The sequence below is a fragment of the Leuresthes tenuis genome, unplaced genomic scaffold (assembly GCF_036924035.1).
Source record: "Leuresthes tenuis unplaced genomic scaffold, fLeuTen1.0.hap1 SCAF_19, whole genome shotgun sequence".
In the NCBI taxonomy this organism is placed as follows: domain Eukaryota; kingdom Metazoa; phylum Chordata; class Actinopteri; order Atheriniformes; family Atherinopsidae; genus Leuresthes; species Leuresthes tenuis.
In genome coordinates, this window is record NW_027325373.1 from 17,067,733 (window position 1) to 17,088,573 (window position 20,841).

At 41.0% G+C, this 20,841-nt stretch overlaps 1 protein-coding gene across 1 annotated transcript in view; it reads right to left on the reverse strand.

The window, feature by feature from the left end:
* Window positions 1-5,600: 5,600 nt before the first annotated feature.
* The window catches only part of LOC140276608 (carboxyl-terminal PDZ ligand of neuronal nitric oxide synthase protein), a 51,448-nt gene continuing 36,207 nt past the window's right edge, over window positions 5,601-20,841 (reverse strand). The window contains exons 10-11 of the mRNA XM_072371376.1: window positions 18,896-19,223; window positions 5,601-8,528 (exon numbers count right to left, since the gene is read on the reverse strand). Coding sequence (XP_072227477.1) covers window positions 7,964-8,528; window positions 18,896-19,223 — 893 coding nt within the window. The 3' untranslated portion in view covers window positions 5,601-7,963. The remainder of the gene's footprint in view (window positions 8,529-18,895; window positions 19,224-20,841) is intronic.

Here is a 20,841-nt window from a genome sequence, read left to right on the forward strand (position 1 = left end):
GTGCTGGTGCTATAAAAGCTATGTGTATGTGGTGCCTAAAGATGTTGTATTGGTTGGTTTTACTTTCTTTTTTTCAGCTGTTACACTAATTTATAAGCACATTACTAGTCAGCACCACACAGCACATCAGTGCTCACAAAGACTTTAAACCTTCAACACACGCAGTTCCTCCATATCATGCCAGAATCTCCCTCGCCTCTCTGCTTAAATGTTCAGTGGGGAGATGTGAGGCTGCCGCCCGTCGCCCACAGCAGTCAGAAGAAACCACAGTGCTTTTCAGTCAGAGCTGCCAGAGAAAATATTATGCTGTAATTCCATATTCCTTACTTTCTGTGCAAATCATCAATTATCATATCCCAGAGAGGCCCTCTGGATATTTTGCTTTAAAAAGAAATAATGTTTGTAGTGTTATTTGGTCAATATTAAATCTCTGCATAGTTCTGCTGTTCTCATAATAGAACACGACTTCAGCTCCTCTGAATTAGTGCGATGCCCATAAGCTCTATACATACATTCTGTGTATGTGTGGTCATTGCTGTCATGAGTTTTACTAACCATGTATTCTTTGTGCTTTTTGTTGTCATGGAGTAATGGGAGTATGACTCATAAGGCAAAAGAATGATTTAAGATTTTGATAAATAACAATGTTAGAAATTGATTTACAACATGGGGTAAGGTGAATTAGGTTAGATGGAACATACCAGGTCAGTCAGCCGAAGAAGTAATTGAGGAAAAGACCATTTAAGGCTTTGATGGTGAAAAGTAAGCTTTTAACATTTATTTGAAATCTAACATGGAGCCAGCAAAGTTAGACAAGCACAGTGGTGATGTGTTCATGCCATTTGTATCTGTAATGAGCCTAGCTGCAGCATTTTGATTCAGCTGGAGACGACAAAGGGAGTATTGCGAATTAAAATAGTCACGGCAAGAGTAGACAAAAGCTTGAATAAGTGTAAAATAAATAAAGTGGGCAGCTGAAAGAAAAGTCCTGATATTTTTAGTTGTCTTTAGCTGGAAGAAGACTGAACATGTTTGACTTAAGCATTGAAAATAAGGTTTGAATCAAATATTGCTTCGATGTTCTTGACAGTCTCTGTGATGTAATTTGAAACACTGCCAAAAGACCTGAAACATTTTGGAGGACCAAGCAGAATTATGTGCAACTTATCACAATCAAATAAGGAACATTTTGTGGCATCCAGGATAAAATGTCAGAAAGTCAAGCTATGAGATGAACACGGTTGCTGGTATCTGTTGGTTTTATTGGCATATTCAGCTAATATAATTGATGGTCTTGATTAAGCTGGACAAGAGGTAGCATTTAAACAGAGAACAGAGCCAGGGGGGCAAAACAGGGGCCAAGGATTAAGCTCTTTGGTACACCACAATTTAGCTGAGCCAATGAGGGGGTAAAGTTGTTCAGAAAAACCAAAAAGGCTAGATTAGAGAGATATGAGCATATCAGAAGCTGAATACTTAATTCCAACCCAGGATTCTAAATGATAAAGGAGGATGTTGTGACTGACAGTATCAAAGGTTGGACTTTGTAGGAATCTAAAAGAACTAAAACTGAGCGGTCTCCTCTTTGTGAGCTCAGCAGAAGATTATTGGCTGCCTTAACAAGAGTCTGTCTCTGTACTAAGAAGTGATCTTCACAGTCATTGTGAAAACACTAAATCAGTGTCAAATCCTCAGCAAAAAAGAAATGAAAAATAATTCCCAAATTCTCACAATGCACCTTCAATTTTTAGATTAATAGAGCTGACTTGCCATCGGGGACGTGGCACACTTCAACTTGCCTCTTCGGCTCTCTCATGCTCTCACCCTCCAGCTGAGTTCTCGTTATCCAGCCATCTTTATTTGTACAACCTCTGGAAGTCAACATCAAAAATCACTTTCCAGTCTGAGTCATTACAAGTTATATTTAGCTTTGCAGAAAGCCTGGGTGTATCCAATATCAAATAAGAAGAGATGCTTTGCTTTCAGAGCGTAGATGACCTTTTTGCGTAGGTTATGAAAGTAGCGGCTGGATACAATATTACTTTTTCTCCACTTGACCACAAAGAGAAACATTTCTATGGAAGGCCAAAAGTTTAAACCTGGAGTAATTGTATTTCCTCTAAGGTCATATTTTGAACACAGCAATGCCTTTTCAGAGGTGCCTTACAGACTCCTCAAACAGAACAAAACAACACTTGCTGCCCACTGAGCAAAAGTTTTCTAAAAACCAACAAAAAATCATTAAATAAAAGAGAAAAAATGGCTTCCGCATCTCACCATAAGTGATACTCCTGTTATAACAAGAGAACGAGATGGCAACATATGCTAAAGGTGGGGGACTATCTGTTGGCTGACTGTGGCATGTGATCATGCTGCTGGCCATCCAACAGTAGATGAAGGATCAGCAATCAATAGGTGCAAAGAGGTTTCCGAGGCAGAAAGCTGATTGAGGAAGTCAACAAGAGATGTGCCTGTCTGATGATGCCACAATGAGCTAAAGGAGATACAAGTAGGCTATCAGATGCCCTTAACGGTTTAGATTTTGATAAAACTGTTATATGTGGAATTTTCAGATCTCAGACAGTTATAGGAAACACCTTCATTGAGGTTATTTTAGCCAAAAGGAGGAAATAATAGCTTAGCTTATAGGGAATATGTGTGTAAATTCTTTCCAGTAGAAAATCATTTTCATTTATTTGTCGTGAAAGAAAAACACCTAAATTACCTGAAAGAACATACAATATGAATATGTTCATATCATTTGTAAAATAATCAAATATTCAGCGTGGTGTCTTATTTCCTTCAAATTCTCATAGTATTACAGTAATAAATCTGGCTATGTCAAGAAAATAGTGTAAATGTTGTCATCAGAGGGTGTAGCACAAGGTCCTACCAAAAAGAGGTCTGTATACTTGCCGATTTATTTTCCCTGGATACGATTTGCACAACGCAAGCCCTGGAAATCCTGATCTGCTGAGAATTTATGGAGTGCTGGTTTCCAAGTACACCTCAACTCACAGCTATAATAAAAACAATATGTCCAGGTGTCCCACAACAATCCCTGTGTGCCTGTATTCTGTACAGATTAAATATATGTTCAACCAATATGGCACACCAATGAAGCCAAAATGAAAACCTGAATATGTGCTATTATTATGTATCCAATGATCCTCAATTTACAGTGCATATTTTCTATTATGTCCTGATACATTTGTATGCAGCAATATGAGGGGCAACAGAAAAGCAAAGATCATAGAGAAGCAACTGTTACTTCCCATCAATCTGGGTGGAGTTATAAGGTGGTTTCTGAACAATTAGGAGTACATCATTATTCATTATTCAAGGAGAAAACAATCGATAATCTTCCCAGGACTAGATCTCCCAGCAAGTTTACTCTAAGGTCAAACCGTGCAATGCTCAGAGGAACTACAGAAAATCCAGGAGCTATATCTCAGACTCTACAGGCTTTAGTTAGCATGTGAAGTGTTAAAGTTCATGACAGTGAAATGTTTGGCTTGTGCTGCCAGGAGAAAGCCTCTTCTTGCTTAGGTTTTCATAGTTGCATCTGAACAAACCACAAGACTTCTGGAACAATGTCCTTTGGACACACATGAGCAAAATAGAGCAAAATGTGCTCTTGATGCAGGTGCATGTTCATCTGCCTGGTGCATTGTCACTCTGCTGTCAGGAGGGATCCCCTGCTATGACTGTGAGGATCTGCGCTCTTCAGCTCAGGGCCCGGTGACAGTGATCAAAAGCTTTTCCCAAATACCGCTATACACGTGTTTGCCGCAGTTTCCGAACGTGAACATGGATTTCATCTGCCTGGATATGACATTTTTTAACCTAATGTAAAACCAATTTGAAAGAACACAGTTTACAAGTTTCATTTTCCTCTCATTCTCCACCATCGTAAAATGCAGTGTCAGTTTGTCTATTATCATTTTTAGGGGGTCATTTATCAACCAAAATGTACAAAATGATCTGCTACGACACAACGAATCCTGTCTTTTTAATCACTTATGAGTAACCCTTTGAAACAGCTGGTCAAAAAGGCTCTTGCTATGGAAAGATGATAGAATTATTGATGATTCCTAGAATGATTAATGCCATCAAGTATGGCCTTTCGCATTCAAAGAATTATGAATATAAAGCCTGAACTAATCACCAAATCAGATAATTACCTAACATTTAAGCATTATTCTGTTCTGAATGTTAGTCTTTACTCCCTTGTGATGTAGATATCAGGCTGAAATTGCAGTTCATAAGCATTTTTGAATAATTTAGAAAAACAGTAACAAGAATGCCTCAAGATCTGCTGTTTTATCTTTAATCCAACTGGCAGCAGTTAAGAGCAGCAGAGTAGCAAGATTAATTTGTTCCTGAGTCTGTGATCACCAGCCTCACAAAAAAGCTTTGATTGCTAACAAGGCTCACTCCTGCCTTCACATGTTTTCAGCGGCATTCATGAGTGCACAAAGTACAATGGCCGTGCGTTTTAAGCGTCTTTGTAAAACCACAAAGCCAACGTTTCAACGTCTGGCTGCTTCGTGGCTCTTAAGAGCTACATTACACTGACTGCAGATCAGATGCAGTTTCGCATTTAACAGGCTCCCCGAACAGGGTGGAAGCTACCTTTCAAAAGAGAAAGAAGAGGGGAGCAGAGCCGAGACACACATTATCGATCACCCAGTGGGGGAATACCATGTTGAAGGTTGGCACAAAGGGAGAATTGTCTTCCTGTGCCAGATATAAGACACCTCACACGTTTCTTTTTTCGTGTTTTCTTTCTGCACCAGATGTGATGTTTGCACCTCTGAGATCAAAACAGTTCACTGGGAAATGACAGCTCCAATACTTTTGAGGTGAGGGATTTCCAATTTGCCTTTTTTCGAATAATGGCATCCCACAGAGGTCCTGAGGGCATTAAGCCTGTCAGTCACATGTCCCCGCCTCGCCGCGACAGCATTTCCTGCAGATGTAAGCTTTGAGGGCTTGTGAACAACAGAGAGGAAACAGCAAACCTTTAAGAAAAAAAAAAAGAAAAGAAAAGTAAACACCTTGGGAGAAAATGACAGTCTCAGCAAACCTCGGAAATGTTTGACAAAATTTCTAATGCCACGGGAAAGTAATGAGATATGATTAACAAAGAAAAAAAAGGGCAGAAGAGGAGAGTGGACAGATTATTCTTGTTCCCGTTCATACCGGAGAGATAAGGCGAACAGCATTTATTTTTTAATAAGCCCGCGGCAGCACTGTAAGACTGATTTAAACTCAGCTGTGAGCTGCTCCTCGGCTGCACCTGTGAATACTCCCTGTGAATGCTTTACAGCTTGGAAGCCTATCTCTTCACGACACATTCAACTCCATCTGTGGATCAAATTACGGAGACGGTGCTGCAGTTAAGGAAAATTATACTGAACACTATCAACATGGACAACGACAGAATACAATACATGTAATGATGGGTAAGTCCAGCAGTTAAGCAAGAAAAGAACCAGTTGACCTGTGTGGAAAGTAACGTAAATTAGTCTGACCTTGCACTTCTTTGAATAGGATGTATAAAACAAGAAGAAAAGAGACACAGTGAAGTGCTGGTGTTTTTTCCAACGATCTCTCTTTATTATTACTTCACCCACGTGTTATTGCTGTTTAGCTCCCTGCCACATGTAATGTTGGGAAGAGCCTCACTTCTGGGTGTAAAACGTTTTGCCCGAGGGGCCTTTTACATCCGCACCCCAATCACACCATATTCGCTTCACCTCGCATGTCCATTTATTTTCTACCTCTAATCATCAAAGGCTACACCAGTGCACTTCCTTAAACATCATGAAAAATCTGCAGGATTTCTTTTAAGTGTAAATTTCAACAGCTACTGCTCTCATGGGAAAATTGCTTGCATCATTAGTTGATCTATAGATCATTTTCTCAAACACTGTACAGCTTGATGTGACAAATGTTTGATACTTAAGGTAAATCAGTTAAGTGAATATGTGAAATAAAATCAATATTCATTTTTGAGAAACTGGAACTAGTACATTTTGGGTATTTTTTTTCCTATTCTATATTCAGCAGTTTTATTACTGCACCCTTGCTTTCTACACTTACCAGAACACAGCACATTAGCTGATGCATCTTCAATCTGACGGCAAAAAAGTCTCAAAAAGTCGGGGCAACTAAAGACTGGAAAAGTAAGGGGTACTAAACAGAAACAGCTGGATGAAGATGTTGCAACTAAGAAGGGTAATGGAGCACATGTCTGTAATCTGGGTATAAAAGAGCACCATAGGAATAAAGATGGGCAGAGTTATAGCAAACGATGTCTCGGGTCTGATAGTCCATCATCTACAGTACATAATATCATCAAAATGTTTAGAGATCCGGAGACACAGCGAAAGGAACTTGGCCGAAAATCAAAAATTGATGTCTGCGATCTCTCCTCAGGCAGCACTGTCCTCTGGGCAGACTAATCGAAATGACAAATTCTTTTTTTGGAAATCATATATGCCGTGTCCTCCAGACTAAAGGAGAGGCACCATCCAGCGGGTTTTCATCACTCAGTTCAAAAGCCTGCATCTCTGATGGTACAGGGGTGGATCAGTGCCGACAGAACTGGCAATTTGCACATCAGAAAAGTCACCATCAAAGCCAAAAGGTATATGCAGGTTTTAGGGCACCATATGCTCCCATGATTGGGTGATTGGGAGCATGAGTTCTTTTTTCAGGAAAGGCTTTGCAAATTTGCAAAACATTTGATCCATTTCAACAGCATGGCTTCGTAGTAAAAGTGTCCAGCAACTGGTCTCCTCAGTTCTCATACGTTTACAGACTTATTAAAAAATCTGTCTCAATTTCAATGAGACGTGTTGCCGTCAAATTCAAGATGACCTGATAAGTTCCACCACACCGCAAAATGTCCCACTTTCAGCATTCGATGTCTTTATGTTTTGTTTGTTTGTGAGACTTTCAAATCATTGCTTTCTGGGTTTTTTTTCAAACATTTTACGTACCGTTCCAGATTTTTGTGGGAAATGGAGTTATACAAACATTTCTGTTTTGTAGGGAATGTACTGGTTCATCAGAATTTCAAAATAAGAGGCAGTGACCAGAAAATCTCACATATGGGCGTCTCCAAATGTCTTTCCGGTCATCTTTAAAATGAGCTATTTATTACTTATTTCCCAGATGTGCAGTAGGTATAAAGCTTTAATATCTAATAGCTTCTTATATTGATGTTAATAATAAAAAGCAGAAATCCCAAGGGTTTCAGCCATTCAACAAATCACTTCAATACAGAAAACACTAAATTTCCCTGACCTTTAAGTCTGAAAAATCGCTAAAAACAAGAAGGAGATAAAACTCTGAAACCCACTTTCCTCCGACAGTATAAAACCATAAATTACAAACACTAATGATCGTACACGACTGCTCACTTCTATCTTCCTTTTATCCCTTCACTGACTTTCTTGTTCTTCCCTTTCCCCCCCATCATCCTGTCAGGTGCTTTCCAGGAACTGAGGCTCTTCCCAACATCACCTCCATCTGCTCGATCGTCCCATTCCCGGTGAAATTTGCAGAGCATGGTATTTCCACAATAGTTTGAACCACAGTGAAGCATCATACAAAATAAAGTTTTGATATTGAGCACTAGCAAAAATAAAACGTGTTCCCGTTCATTTTGAATTCTACAGTAAATTGTGTGTCATCAACAGTGCAATAATCGCTACATGTACTCTGCTTTGCATTCTAGTCCTCTAAAAGTAACTTCATTACAAAAATACTAAATCTGTCCACTGGCTAATAATTTATATAATTAAGTATTTTTAGTAATAGGTGCACTGTGTCACAAGTGAATGGAACAATTGAAGTCTTGTAATGGAGCCCAGTGCAAATATAGGAGGTTCTGACAGCAAGTGCTGGATTAAAAGCTGATTGAGGAGCATGGAGACATCAACTCATCCTCCTAACTCCGCTGGGGGACATTAATGTCCTCCTGGTTGCTCTCCAGCAGCTCATCCTCAGAAAAACTGATGTGAAGGCAGGTATCATTCATAGGAGAGGAGAGGGGCAGAGGGTGATCACAGGTGTCCGAACGTGAGGTCAGGGTGTTGGATTCAGTAGGAGACGACTCCGATGACAAGAGGACCGCTTCAGCTCTCTCCTCCAGGGGACTTCCGCAGCCGCTGGACGCTGTTAAAAACGTCCCGCGGTCCCCGAACAGGTCGTCGTCATCGCGCAGGGGCGACAGCAGGGACTTGGTGTCAGAGCGGACGCCCGAGTCCTCGCTAGCCGAGGAGGAGCTGCTCTCGCCGTTGTTGAGGGAGTGGAAATCGGCGGATGACAGGGAGCTGGGGGTGATGTCTGGGAACGAGAGGCTGCTGCTACGGCTCGGGGCCACTCCGTTAGCGCTGACCTCTGCAGGTGTGGGCGAAGCGCTGACCTCTGTACCTGGAGAGAATGTCCTGCTGGCCCTCTTGCGGCTCATGGAGGGTGGAGGAGGGTCAAGTTTGGGTATTGTCTGTTTACACCTGAAAAAAAAAAAAAAGAGGCATTTGTTAGTGATAAAATACCTTCACTGGTAGAATGAGAAGTTAAAAATAGATTCATAAGCATCGTTTTATAATCCTTATTTTGCAAACTCACATTCAGCATCATTTCCCTACCATGTGGGCGTGTAAAAATAAGCCTCAAGCTAGTTTTGCTCTCCATCAGTCATATCATACCCCATTAACCTGAGTGCACCGAGATGTAAGCTGTTACTACACAAGCCACCGACTCTTTCTCTGGCTCCCCGTTGTTCTGGCTGTCAAGGAACTTATCTACATCCCACAGCTCCCCTGTTGTGAAAATAGAGGGGCAGTGGAGGAACAACAGCCAAAGCCTGGGGGATGGGGGTAAAGAAGCGAGGAGAGAGCTGCAGGCTTTGCTAGGACCCACACACCAGAAATAGCAATAAGGCAGGCACTGATTTCGCCACAATAATGCCGCGACAAGCATCAGCGCACACATCCACACAGAATTACAGCCACTCTGTTGGAAAATGACTCCTGACCCAAACCCGATAACAAGTCTCGTTTCCTCCCTCACTCCTCCCAGTTACATGATGCTGACAGCGGCTGACTTCGTTCCCCCGTGAGATCCGGTCTGTGGTTCTATCCAGTTCTGAGTAATGAACTTATGTGACTTCATGATGTCTTTACTGTCTGCTTTTGCCGGAGAATGATGTGGAAGGCTGCGGTAATGACAGATTTGTAGAGGCGGGGAAAACATCTCAAGATATAATTCTCCATCATTTCCCAAACTAACAAATGGAGCAGCACACACAGTTCATGAGGGTAAAAGGTTAGCTGAACTCCACTGCCTCCGTTGCCACAAGGGATATCATTAGCTGCTACTTGCCATTGTTGAGGCGTGGCCCGAAGAAGGCAATGTGATTGATTTTGTTCCAGAGAAAAAAACGTCTCAACCACTGTGTGGATTGGCTCAAAAGTTTGTTGGGAAGTATAACAACGGTGACATATTTCCCTTTATTTCAGCCAAAAGAGAACCGGATCGGCTTCCTGTCAGAATCAGACTGAAATTTTGGTATTTTTGCTCAGAATGCCAGGAGAGTTGTTCACGAAACACAGCAAACAAAACATTCGGTGCACATTCGGTTAATATCTCAGCAACTTCTAGGCGAACTGCTTTAAGAGCCGTTACAGATGTTCCTGTTTTCCTCGCGACGAGTCGTAATAAACGCGGTGAAGCCCCTCATTTTTCCACTTAACGCCATATTCAGGACAAAATTTCACTTTGTTCAAAAAAATTCTGGAAATGGAATTTCAACAGGAAATGACACAAAAGCCTGAGCATGAGCTACATACAAAATGACATCGTTAAATTCTTTAATCCTTCTAGAAGACTTAACTTTTTTTTTTGTCGTATAAAGTCAAACAGCACAGTTAAATAGAAGATGATGTTGTGGTTTAATCTAATATGTCATTTTTTTTTAATGTGTGGGCTTTCAACAGTGAAATGAAATTATCTTGCTTCTGCCGTTTCCGTCATTATCGTGACTCTGATTTAATGCAGCTCAGTTCTTTCAGACTCACTTGTTCTGCAGCATTATACTCTTAATCTGTTTCTGCAGAATTATACTCTGCTGCTCTTTATGTTATTGTCTCACTGTCTCTTTTTATCTCCTTTAAGTCTCATCCAGCCTACCTGCACCTCAGCTTCTACTGGTTTTTTACCATCAGCCTTTCTTTCCAGTCGAGTTCTTTTAGAAAGTCACCATTAGAGAACACATTTAAAAACAGATATTACTGTACAAGCAGCTTCTGTCGCTGTAATCTAATAACATATACCATATGTATCAGAATATATTCTGCCATTTTCTCATCAACATATGGCTGATGATATACCAAATGTAGAATCAAATGTTGCTTTTATTACACGCTTTTACATTCATGAGAATGCTTTAGCAGCTATTAGAGATATTAGATCACACTTTGCCAAGAAAAGAGGGATTTCACATTAAATCCAGGGCAATGAGTTAAGACTCTGTAGTTCTCCTCTCCTGGGTGCTCAGACTGAAGGAGATCTACTTTTGACATGATCCCAAATACTAAGCCATCCATAGCTTATGAAATCATATGTCTGTAGAACATAAGATATGAAAACTTAAAGATCTTAGAACTTTTTTAAAAATCAAGTGAAAGACTATTTTCATGGCTATCACCGGCCATTAATTCAAATGGCTTTGTTTTGGGTTTTTTTGTGCAGCTCCTCTGGCTGCTGGTGAGACCTCTGAGGCCATATGTCTGAGGATGGGTTTATCACGTTCTCCATCTGGAAGACTGGTGACTCAGCGAAGCGAAACATGCATGTGACAAAAACACACCCCTGAACGCTTTAACACAGCAAAAGTAAGACAGGTACATAAAGACGTGCCTCTGTTCCGACAGTTTTACTGCACAATCTGAACCTCTATTCATAAGTAATCTTGACAAGTCTTCGGGCAAAAGTGTAAGAGGCAGAGCAGCCATGAATAAAACACACTGACTCGCCGATTACCACAATGCTAATGCTGTTTGTAATCTGCACAACCACATCCGCATGTAAATGGAGGTTATTATGCAGTCATTAGCAGAGAAATCACTGGTGAGACCCACACACGAGCCGAAAAACACCCACACTGTTCATCCACCACATGCCCAGCACCATGCTTCTGCCACAGACACCAGTTCCGCATGCTGGTTATCATCAGTAATACTCACATAGAGGGAGAAGGGGCAGAGAGGAGAAGAAGAGGAGAAGAAGGAGAGGAAAGGGGCTTAGGCAGTGGCAGAGAGCTCCCCAGGCTCCTAGGGAGAGGCAGGCTGGTGCAGCAAACGATGAGAGGGGCAGGGATGGGGACAGGACGATGAAACGCATAAGCTGTGGGTTTAAAGCAGTGGCTGCTGGCTGGGGGTTATTCTGGGGTTCACTTTGTTTGTTTGAGCTTAGACACAGACTGATGGGATAGCTAGATGAGGAAGAGGACGAGCAGGAGCGGGTCATCACACCTGTACCAAAGAGAGGCAACAGTTAAAGCAAACAGAAAGTAAAAAGGATCAGGATGCTCAGTAAGGGAGAAGTGAATTAAAAAGCCTGCGGCCAACATATCAGTGAGTTTACAGGCTGTGGTCCATTAAAGCCCTTTTGTGTTGAACATTTACAACTATGGCGACCTCTGTGGCAGCATCTAAAAAGACACAGTGAGACAGGAAGGTCATGAAGTAAGTGGGCGGGGCTATTGGATCCCCCCCCCCCCCCCTTTCTGCATTTCAATCTATTCTGAATTCTTGTTCAACATTTTTCTTTTCATGATGTGTTAAACAAAATATAAAACATACACAATGTTTGTGTTTTTCCATCAATGTGCAAGACACATGATTGAAGCTGCTCATTAATCTGTCTTCACAACAGTGAAGACTTCACTCAAAAACAGTACCACTTGAAATCTGGTGTGAGGTTGGAGTGGATCGTTTTTCTTTCACATGAAGACAGTTAGGCAGGATTCCCGCAAACGTGTTCAAGTTGCTTTACTAGCCTGACTTGCATTAGAAAGTCGACAGTTTAATTTTTCAAGCAGCAATCATATTGCCTGACTGATCACACGTCCGATTGTTTTTACAATTCCAAACGTCAGGCAGGCCCACCGCTGAGCTTTAGAAAATGACATCCGTGTGAAACCTGCCCCGACAGCTCACCTCATTTCATGTGTAATTTTTCATCAGGCAACTAGATATATTTCAAGGCATGTGTGTACAAATGATTCAGCTAGGATTGTTACACACTAAACCTGTAATCAAGCTGACATCAACAAATTCCATCAGGAAAAATGTCACTATACTGAATTATCTGCAATAATTTTCACTGCATTTCCCTTATTCACTGTAAATGTTATTGCCAAATAATGCAAATAATTATTTTAGTCCACAAGCTGAGATGATTCCATGGTTAGACTGCACCATCCGAAGGGGGCCTTCGTGTTTATCATTGTTAGCGCTTCCTGTGATAGGTTTTCTAGCTTTCCAAGTTATCATACGTTTTCAATAAACAAAAAAAATCAACTTTTGCGTCGAAGCTAACAGATAAGTCAGAATTCTATTGTATGGAAAATATCAGTGGAGGTGTGCTTGTGGATTTAAACATACAGCAACGTTGATATAATCATTAAATGTTTAATTTTAATAACACCAGAGGCGTGCCGCGCTTTCACTGTGGGGAGCTGTTTATTTTTGGACTAATCAAATGCCACAAGAAAGTCAGTGGAGAGACTAGAGTAGCAAAGGTGCTGTGGAAGTTCCAATGAGTCATGGTGTGGCGTTAGAAGTACAAATGAGCACATTTATTAACTCTGATGAATAATCAAGAGCAAAGCAACCAATGAGAACAACAGTGTGAACACGGCTGAAACAAGAGACCAAGGGGGAGGCGTGCAGATCAACAGGTAGAGGCAAGAAAAGGGGAAAATGTGGCTATCTGACTCAGGCTTTTAAAAAGAAGTCTTGTGTTGCCTTTTCACTCAAGTTTTTGAAGAAGACACAAAGCAAGTTAAAAAAAAAAACACACAGTGGGGGGTGGATTCAAATCAGGAAGGGGACAGTGGGTCTTTGTAAAAGCAGCTTCTTTTTGTGGAGAAATTGTCACGCTCATCTTAGTGTGTTGAGTGCTAGAGCTCTGCGTGGGATGTATAAGAATGTAGGTGGGTGAACATGAGATTCAGCAGAGTGTCTGCTAAACTAATTGACTTGAAAAGCACTACGCTGCCTAACAGAGTCCTTGCCAATCTTTATTCTTACACCAACTTTCCGGCTCTCCAGATCATCACATTAAGCCAAGCAAAGGTCTGAAAACACAGGTAAATGTTCCTGCAAGTCCAAGGAATCCACTTCTGCACAGCGGCGTGTGAAAGCCTGCAGTATAGCCGACAGCACCGCTCTGCCTAAACACCAGGAAACGTCATCCATCACACTCCCAAAACATCCCTAAAATTAAATTATCGTCCGACGAGATCTGCTCGGGCACACAGCCCATGATATTAATGATGGAGGGGTAGAACAAAAAGAAAAAAGGGAAGGTTAGGAAGGGAAAGTCACAGATAACGTTAGGAAATGGGATTATGCAACGTTCAATACGGTCAGAGGGAAAAAGTGGAACAGAATGGAATCTACACAATGCATGACTCACCTCTGAGTTATACACAGCTTAGGATTCATATAAGCTCGCACCATATGTGTTTGTCTTTGCTGTGTGTGTGGGCATGCTGCAGTTTTTAGCGCTATCTTTGGTCAGTAAAGCGCTTTGTTCCAGACCGAGATCGCTCAAAAACGATTGGAAAGATGGAGCTTTTGTGCAGACATGCGTGGCCCCAAGAGCCTGTACTGACTCAGTTCAGCGTTTTAGCCACAAAAAGTGGTTCCAGCCTACTATAACATCCTGTTTTGGTCCCGCTTAGACTGTTTGTTGTGTGAAGTGTGACTCACTAGATGGTTGGTTATAGTGGTCAGTGGAAGCACACATTCCATGGGCGGCCATCAGAGAGTACAAACCTCTTTCCAGAAGAGTTTGGATGCTGTTTAACTATAAATAAACAGAATGTGGTACCTTTCAAACAGTCTGAGTTCAAACCATCTAATTGAATCAACAGATTTGTTTTTTTTCTTTTTTTGAGAAATATAATCTCATTTTGAGTTTGATATCTTTATCATAACTTAAAGACTGTGATCTTCAGGCAGGGCTGCATTCAAAATAGACAAGATTCTGTCACAGCACAGGCTCTGGAACATTTCTGAAAACCACCGTCAGTGAACAGAGTTCATCACTGCTTCATCAACTGCAGCATAAACCCCGACCGTGCAAACAGAGAGACATGCAAACAAGAAGAACAAAAAAAACAAAACACTGTTGCTTTCTCAGGGCAGGGAGGAGATTGCAAATAATTGAGCGGCTGGATACATCAGAGCAAAAATATAAGAATATATTAGGTGAGAATGGAGAGGCTGTTCAGCCACAGTAACTGGTCTCCTCAGTTCCCAAATGGTTACAGTGTCGTTAAAATAAGTGGCGCAACACTCCAGCAAACATGTCCATGTCCCAAGTTTCTGAAACGTGTTCCTGGCACTAAATTTAAAAGTATACACACTTTCTGAGAGAGACGGTGCTGAGTCAAGCTTCATTTCCCTCTTATCATTACACCAATCATAATCTAAAAATGTTAACTTCTTAACAATATTAGCCAATATTCGGATAGTGAAATGTCTTACTTTCTAAAATTTGGTACGCCACCTCAAAATCGACTATTTGACTCGAACATTGTTTTCCTATACAAATATTTTGTTCAGCTTCCCAACGTTTTTGGAAACAAGAGTTAAACTCAACTAAGCTGTGAGGGAATCTGCATGCATGGCGGGAGGTAATGCACACATGAAGGGGCGACATGCATTGAGAACACCCACAATTCCCCAAAAAATGAAGTGTTGAAGGGGGAGGTCAGAGGAAGTAAGACGGGCGAGAGGAGACAGCGAAAGAGTGTCTGCTTGCAGAACATAAAATCTGGCCACTCAGGCTGTAAACAGAATCCAGTGGGAGAATCCAGAAAACTAAAGAAAATGGAAGCAATAAAATTTGCTGTGCCGCGGGGGAGGGCAAGCGCAGGAGTCTGCCTGCAGCAAAGGTGATGTAAAGGAGTTCATGAACACAGTAACGCAAAGGAGATAAGTTTCCATTCCTCCACAGCTTTTTATCCCCCTCTACTTTTCCTGCGCTGTAGTTTAGTCACTGCATCACAATATCAAGTCTAAAAGGTCACAGTTGTTTGGCAGCAGATTTGCTTCAGCTAGAATTTAATTTAGTATTTTTTTTTGTCTGTGCAGCAATAACCTAGCATTCCACTTCTCTTATCTACCATTCGTGTATAAGCCCAGCATACAGCTTTTGGAGTAATATCTACGTAAACGTGATATTACTCAGGAGAGGAAGCAAACAGAAGCAACCATGGTGGAGAAAGTAAATGCCACTTCGGTGAAAGAATACAGAAATGTTCTGCGGGGACTTTTCTGTGCTTATGCATCTTGCAACGCTTTTGAGATGTAAAATAGAAGCTACGACGGGCGCTTCAGGAGGAAGACTGACTTGTTACATCATTTTGAATAAAAGGAAACGGGGCCTGTCACGCAGCGAGCTTGCAGAGTCAACTAATATCCAAATGGAAATGTACAGTCACAGGATGCCTCTCCTTGGAAGAGATGTGAGGTTTCCTTTTAGTCTTTCCTTTAGCTTTTTCCTTGGGGCTGTGTCAAAAGAATATACTCCAACATATGTAGCAGGGTAGAGTTTCAGCTTGTAAAGGGACTGGCAAATAGTCAGTGCTGTAGGAAACCTCGCTTTGTGAGTTTGGGTAAGCTGCAGACGGACAAACACAGAGGAGACAGCATCCAAGACACACTACTCTCTTCAGTCAAATCATACTTCAAATTTTTCTGAAAATTTTTTTAGGATGCGGCCTTTAGTGAGTTCACTGTCGGTTACTTTCAGAGAGGAAAAGCCTGACAGCGAGAGAGTGTGAGAAGATGAGGGATATAAAAGAAAAACAGTTTGTCGCGCTTGAGAAGTCTTCTTGATCCCGTGGTAAATTTTATAATTTTTTTTTAAACATGGCCAGTCTCTGTGACAGCTTTAAGAAGATTAAAAGCTCATTAAAAAGCTCATTAAAATGTGATTATAAGCTGTGGCTCCATAGATGCATTTAAGTCATAGTAAGAGCTGCATATTACATGCCAGAGAATTCGAACATAAACTAAATCATAGGATAAAATATACACAAAAGCAAGAAAAAGGAGAGCAAATATTGCTAAAAAGCTAAATGCATTTATCAGGAACCAGTCCCTCAGAAAAAAAAAGATTCCATTTACTCTCTTTACGCGCGATTTAATAGCTTCTCCAAATTAGGTTTTTCCTGAGTTAAAGCCGATGGAGTTCCCGTGTTTCTCTTAAATCTCCTTCCCTCACACACAAGCTTCTCTGATTTCCCCGCTTTCACCCTCAAACCTCATCCCCCTTTTGTTTGTCTAACTCAAACCTTTTTTTTCTGTATAATCCCCTGATTACACTCGTTCTTTCATTAGCTGCAGGCGGTTTCTGCTGAGTTGAGCTGTTCTCCAGCAATAACACTAAAAGCTACAGGATGTGTACGTCAATGAGTTGCCTGGTCACCCCAAACACAAACTGACTGGTAACACATTTGGAGTGCAAACTGTACATGGAGGCTGAAGGGTTTCAACATTTTCTGAAATAACCCAGTAACATAGATGTTACAACATAGTTATAACATAGAAGCCCTTCACCGGTGTCCCGAAATACGAAGCTAAGGCAGCAGGTGTTGGCTTAGCTTTCCATTGGCACTGCAGGTCTGGTTCTGTCAAAGAGATGACAAAATCCACCTAACCGAAACTTAGAAGACCACAAATCAATATGCAAGATGCCTGTTAAATGTGCTGGTTTGGGGTTTTCCAGGTCATTATTTTACTATTTCTTGGCTGGAATGAAAAACCTTGGTGAGAGCTTGTCTCGGTATTTAAAGAGTATCATGTTTTGCTTTCTTTTTCTTTTTTTAGATTAAAAGTTGAGCTTTACTTAGCCTTTAGAGGTGCTGAGGACCTGTTTTTGGTTTTTTTTAAGCTAAGCTAAGCCACCTGGCTGTTCGCGGTAACGTCACACTGTATTTACTGAACAAACACACAGGTGTAACGGGTCTTCAGGAGCAAGACAGAAATCATTGGTTTTAGAAAGTGGTGAGATGACTCCCTACACTCAGATGGGTCGTGTGTGCTTTTTTAGATTTTGATGAGTTTGATTTTGCTTATCAGCGGTATCAAAACAGGTCACTTATTTCACTTTCATAGGCAACCATTTTGATAATTGACTATTGCAAAATATTACAATGTTCCTCCTGCAAAGATGGAAAGATTGGCTGTATTTACCATCTTTACTTTTCTAATAGTCTTGAGGTTTTATAATAGTGCTTGTAAAGGACTAGTATTGTAACTTTGGGCTGCCTGTAACCATGGCAACCTGTCCTACCATTTCACAGCTTTTACAAACCAAACAATAAACTGGAAAAGTAATTTAAGCAGATTAATTAATGTAGATACACGTTGAAGCCCTTCTTTAAGTCCCGGTTTCACATCGATTCAGATATAATATTAAATAATTGCTCATTTTTCTATCGTGTAAAACTGACAGGGGAAGTTTTCTGCATTGAGTACTTTAATTTTTTCCCTGACTATACTTTGATTTCTTTTATTTGGGTGGTATTCTCAGTGCTGTACTTCGACTTCTAACTTCCAGCAGTGTGGCGATAGTACAGCAGGGGGCTGTTAGAATTTTTTTAGATGATTGTTTTTCAAATAATTGCAATTAATTATCAGTTTCTGTTCACTTTTAGGCCAAAATTACACTATAACAGGACATATACTGTAGCTTTCAGTCTATCATTTCTATTAAATCCTGAATAACAAGGTGAACGAGGACCATTATGCAACCGTGATTACGGTTATGTCAAATAATTGCGATTTACGCCATTTATATGTTGAATGTGACATTATCTACACAGTCCAATACATGACCTTAGATAATCACTGGGTTTGGACAAGAACAACCAAATCTGAGTCCTTGGAACCCTTCATAAATCCTTCTACAACAGAGTAAAGATGGCTCTGGTACTATCCCTCCCTTTTGTCGGAGGCTTTTTAGCCAAACAAAATGTATTCTGTGGCAGAACAGACTTCCACAGCACAGAACACATGACTTCAGTGTTCACAGAGGGTGAGAAAATGTGCTCTCTGGTCATTGCAGTGCTATACAACCACATAACAAATAGTATTTACTCAGCTTTTAACAAGCATGGTTCGCAAATCCACAATTGAGCTGCAACACCTGATGAGTTACCCTTTAAAGAAGATGGCCTTGTGGGAAACCCATGTTTGTGTTGTGGCAAATGGGTCCCTCCAGATATGTAAGAGAACTATTGGCATATTGCCACAGTCACAGATAAATTTATGCTTTGGGGTTAGTTAATTTAGCATAGTCGTTTATAATATTCCTAAATGAGCATGATATTTATTGAAGGGCTTTGTGTTTGTGATTGGAGTCACGGAGCAGAAATAAAAATAAATACACATCGTACTTAACTTTGTTAAGAGAAGCTCAACAGAAGATGGGAAGATGTTCATACATTCAGCGAGTGAAATTTTGTTCAGGTACTGGCAAGTACAATCAAAATTTGGAGGTGACCCAATTCTCATTGAGGCTGCAGGGTCAGTACTAAATAGCATTATTTCATGAAACATGAGGACAGCGTTCTTACTTTTCATCTGTGCTGGAAGGGTTTCTGGATGACAGCGGGACAATCTCGTTGCTGAAGCTCTCCTTGTTATCGGCAGAACCGTTGGCCCGGATGAAAGGGTCCAGGTCAGTGAGGGAGGCTGCTGGTTTGGTGCTGTTCTCCAGGTTGAGCAAGTTGAGATATGACTCAGCACAGTCCACCTGGGTTGGGGACAGCGGGGAGGTTTGGAGTGGCCATGCAGGTGTGGAGGTGATGAACTTTTCCAGGCTCTGACTGTAGTGATTCTTCAGGTTCAAGGACAGAGTTTTTGCTGATGCAGAAACAGAGCTGCATGCTGACAGCTGGCCATCTGGAGCAGACACAAAATACAAAATGTCCCCCATAAAAATCAACAGGAAGCATAATGAGGAGTCAAACGCATCGCAAATGTTGTCTTTTTGTAAATGATTTGGCATCTTTGAAATAAGTGCTGACTTTGCAGAAAGGAAGTGGTGGCACGGTGCCAGTCACTACACTCAGACCATCTATGTCTGAGATCAGCACAATAAACGTTTTCTGTCAAAAGGCTGACGTGATTAATGCAAGCCAGTGTCAAATTATAGTGCGCACACACATTAACAAACAAGTGAAAACACAATCGATATGTAAACAGATTCAAACAAACAGACAGCTCTGCAAAGTAACAACAAGCATGGGTTTATTCATTATTATTTTGCAAAATCAGCCATTCTTTTAGCTGCTGTAAACGCTATTGGCCAAAAATGCTCCTTTGGGGGAAAAAAAGTGCATATGCACTAAAATAAAAACTGTTCACAAAATCAAAACTCGCACTGAGAAAAAAAAAGTCTGTGTGAATTAATGTCGGTACAAAGCTTTTTTTAAACCCACTGTGCACAGTGTGAATAGAGCAAGTGCAGAGATGCTATTGTGTGCCAGAAAGGCGCGGTGTGCAAGGTTGGTTCATAACCCTCAATTTTAACTGTCAGGCCTTTGTAAAACCTCAACAATACTTTCAAATTATAACTCCATCATGATACTCAGTCAGGCTGCAGGCAGTGAATCCTTTTGACTTTTAGTTCTTGAGGATACCATCATTGCTTGCAGCTGGTGTTTGCTTCTAATTGGCTAATGTTAGCATGCTAACATCCCACTAACAGTAATCTGAAATTACAGATTGTCTGCATTTTTTTTGCCCATTGTAGTATACAACTGACCAAACTCACAAAGTGGCACAATATGGCATAGTGAAAAGGCCAAAAATAAGACTACTGAGCATAGGACAGAGACTATGCACTTGTAGCAGGAAGCTATATCCCTGCCAAGGCCAGCTACTGATCCGACCACATGTCAGTTGTCTTCTTCTATGCATATGAAAACATGTTTAACTTATTTTATGTTCCCAGAATGCCCTGGAGAAACACATGTAAACAAAAAAATACTTCTATTATTTTTTCCTAAAATTTCCCTGGAGATCAAGTTTTTCTTTACAAGAGGGAACTTGCTAGTTTATGGTGGGAGCCACAGACTGTAGTTACAGCCAAGCCAACAGTAGGTGGCGGTACTACACCTCGCAATCTGTCACGAGCAAATGCACGAGCTAATCTTTGTGAAGCTAGTTACTAAAGTAATAGATTATTTAGTAGGTTGTCAGTCTCGGCATGATGGTCGCAAGCCAAGAAACGCAAACACCCAGTGAAGAGAGTGTTTAATCCATTGGGTCACCAGCATAGATAGTTGTTAGCCTCTCCATGCTAATGCCCAGGCAGGAAAAGAGATGACCCAGTGAGGAGCTGCATCAGATGTACGAGTTAGCCGCTTCTTGAAACTTAATTACCAATGTCGACTAATCATTGGTCCGATCAGTAGCTGGCTTCGTTATGGATGTAGCCTCCTGTTATAAGTATGTAGCATTTGCCCATGTGCTCAATACTCCTTTCACTGCACCATAATGATATCAATTCAGAATA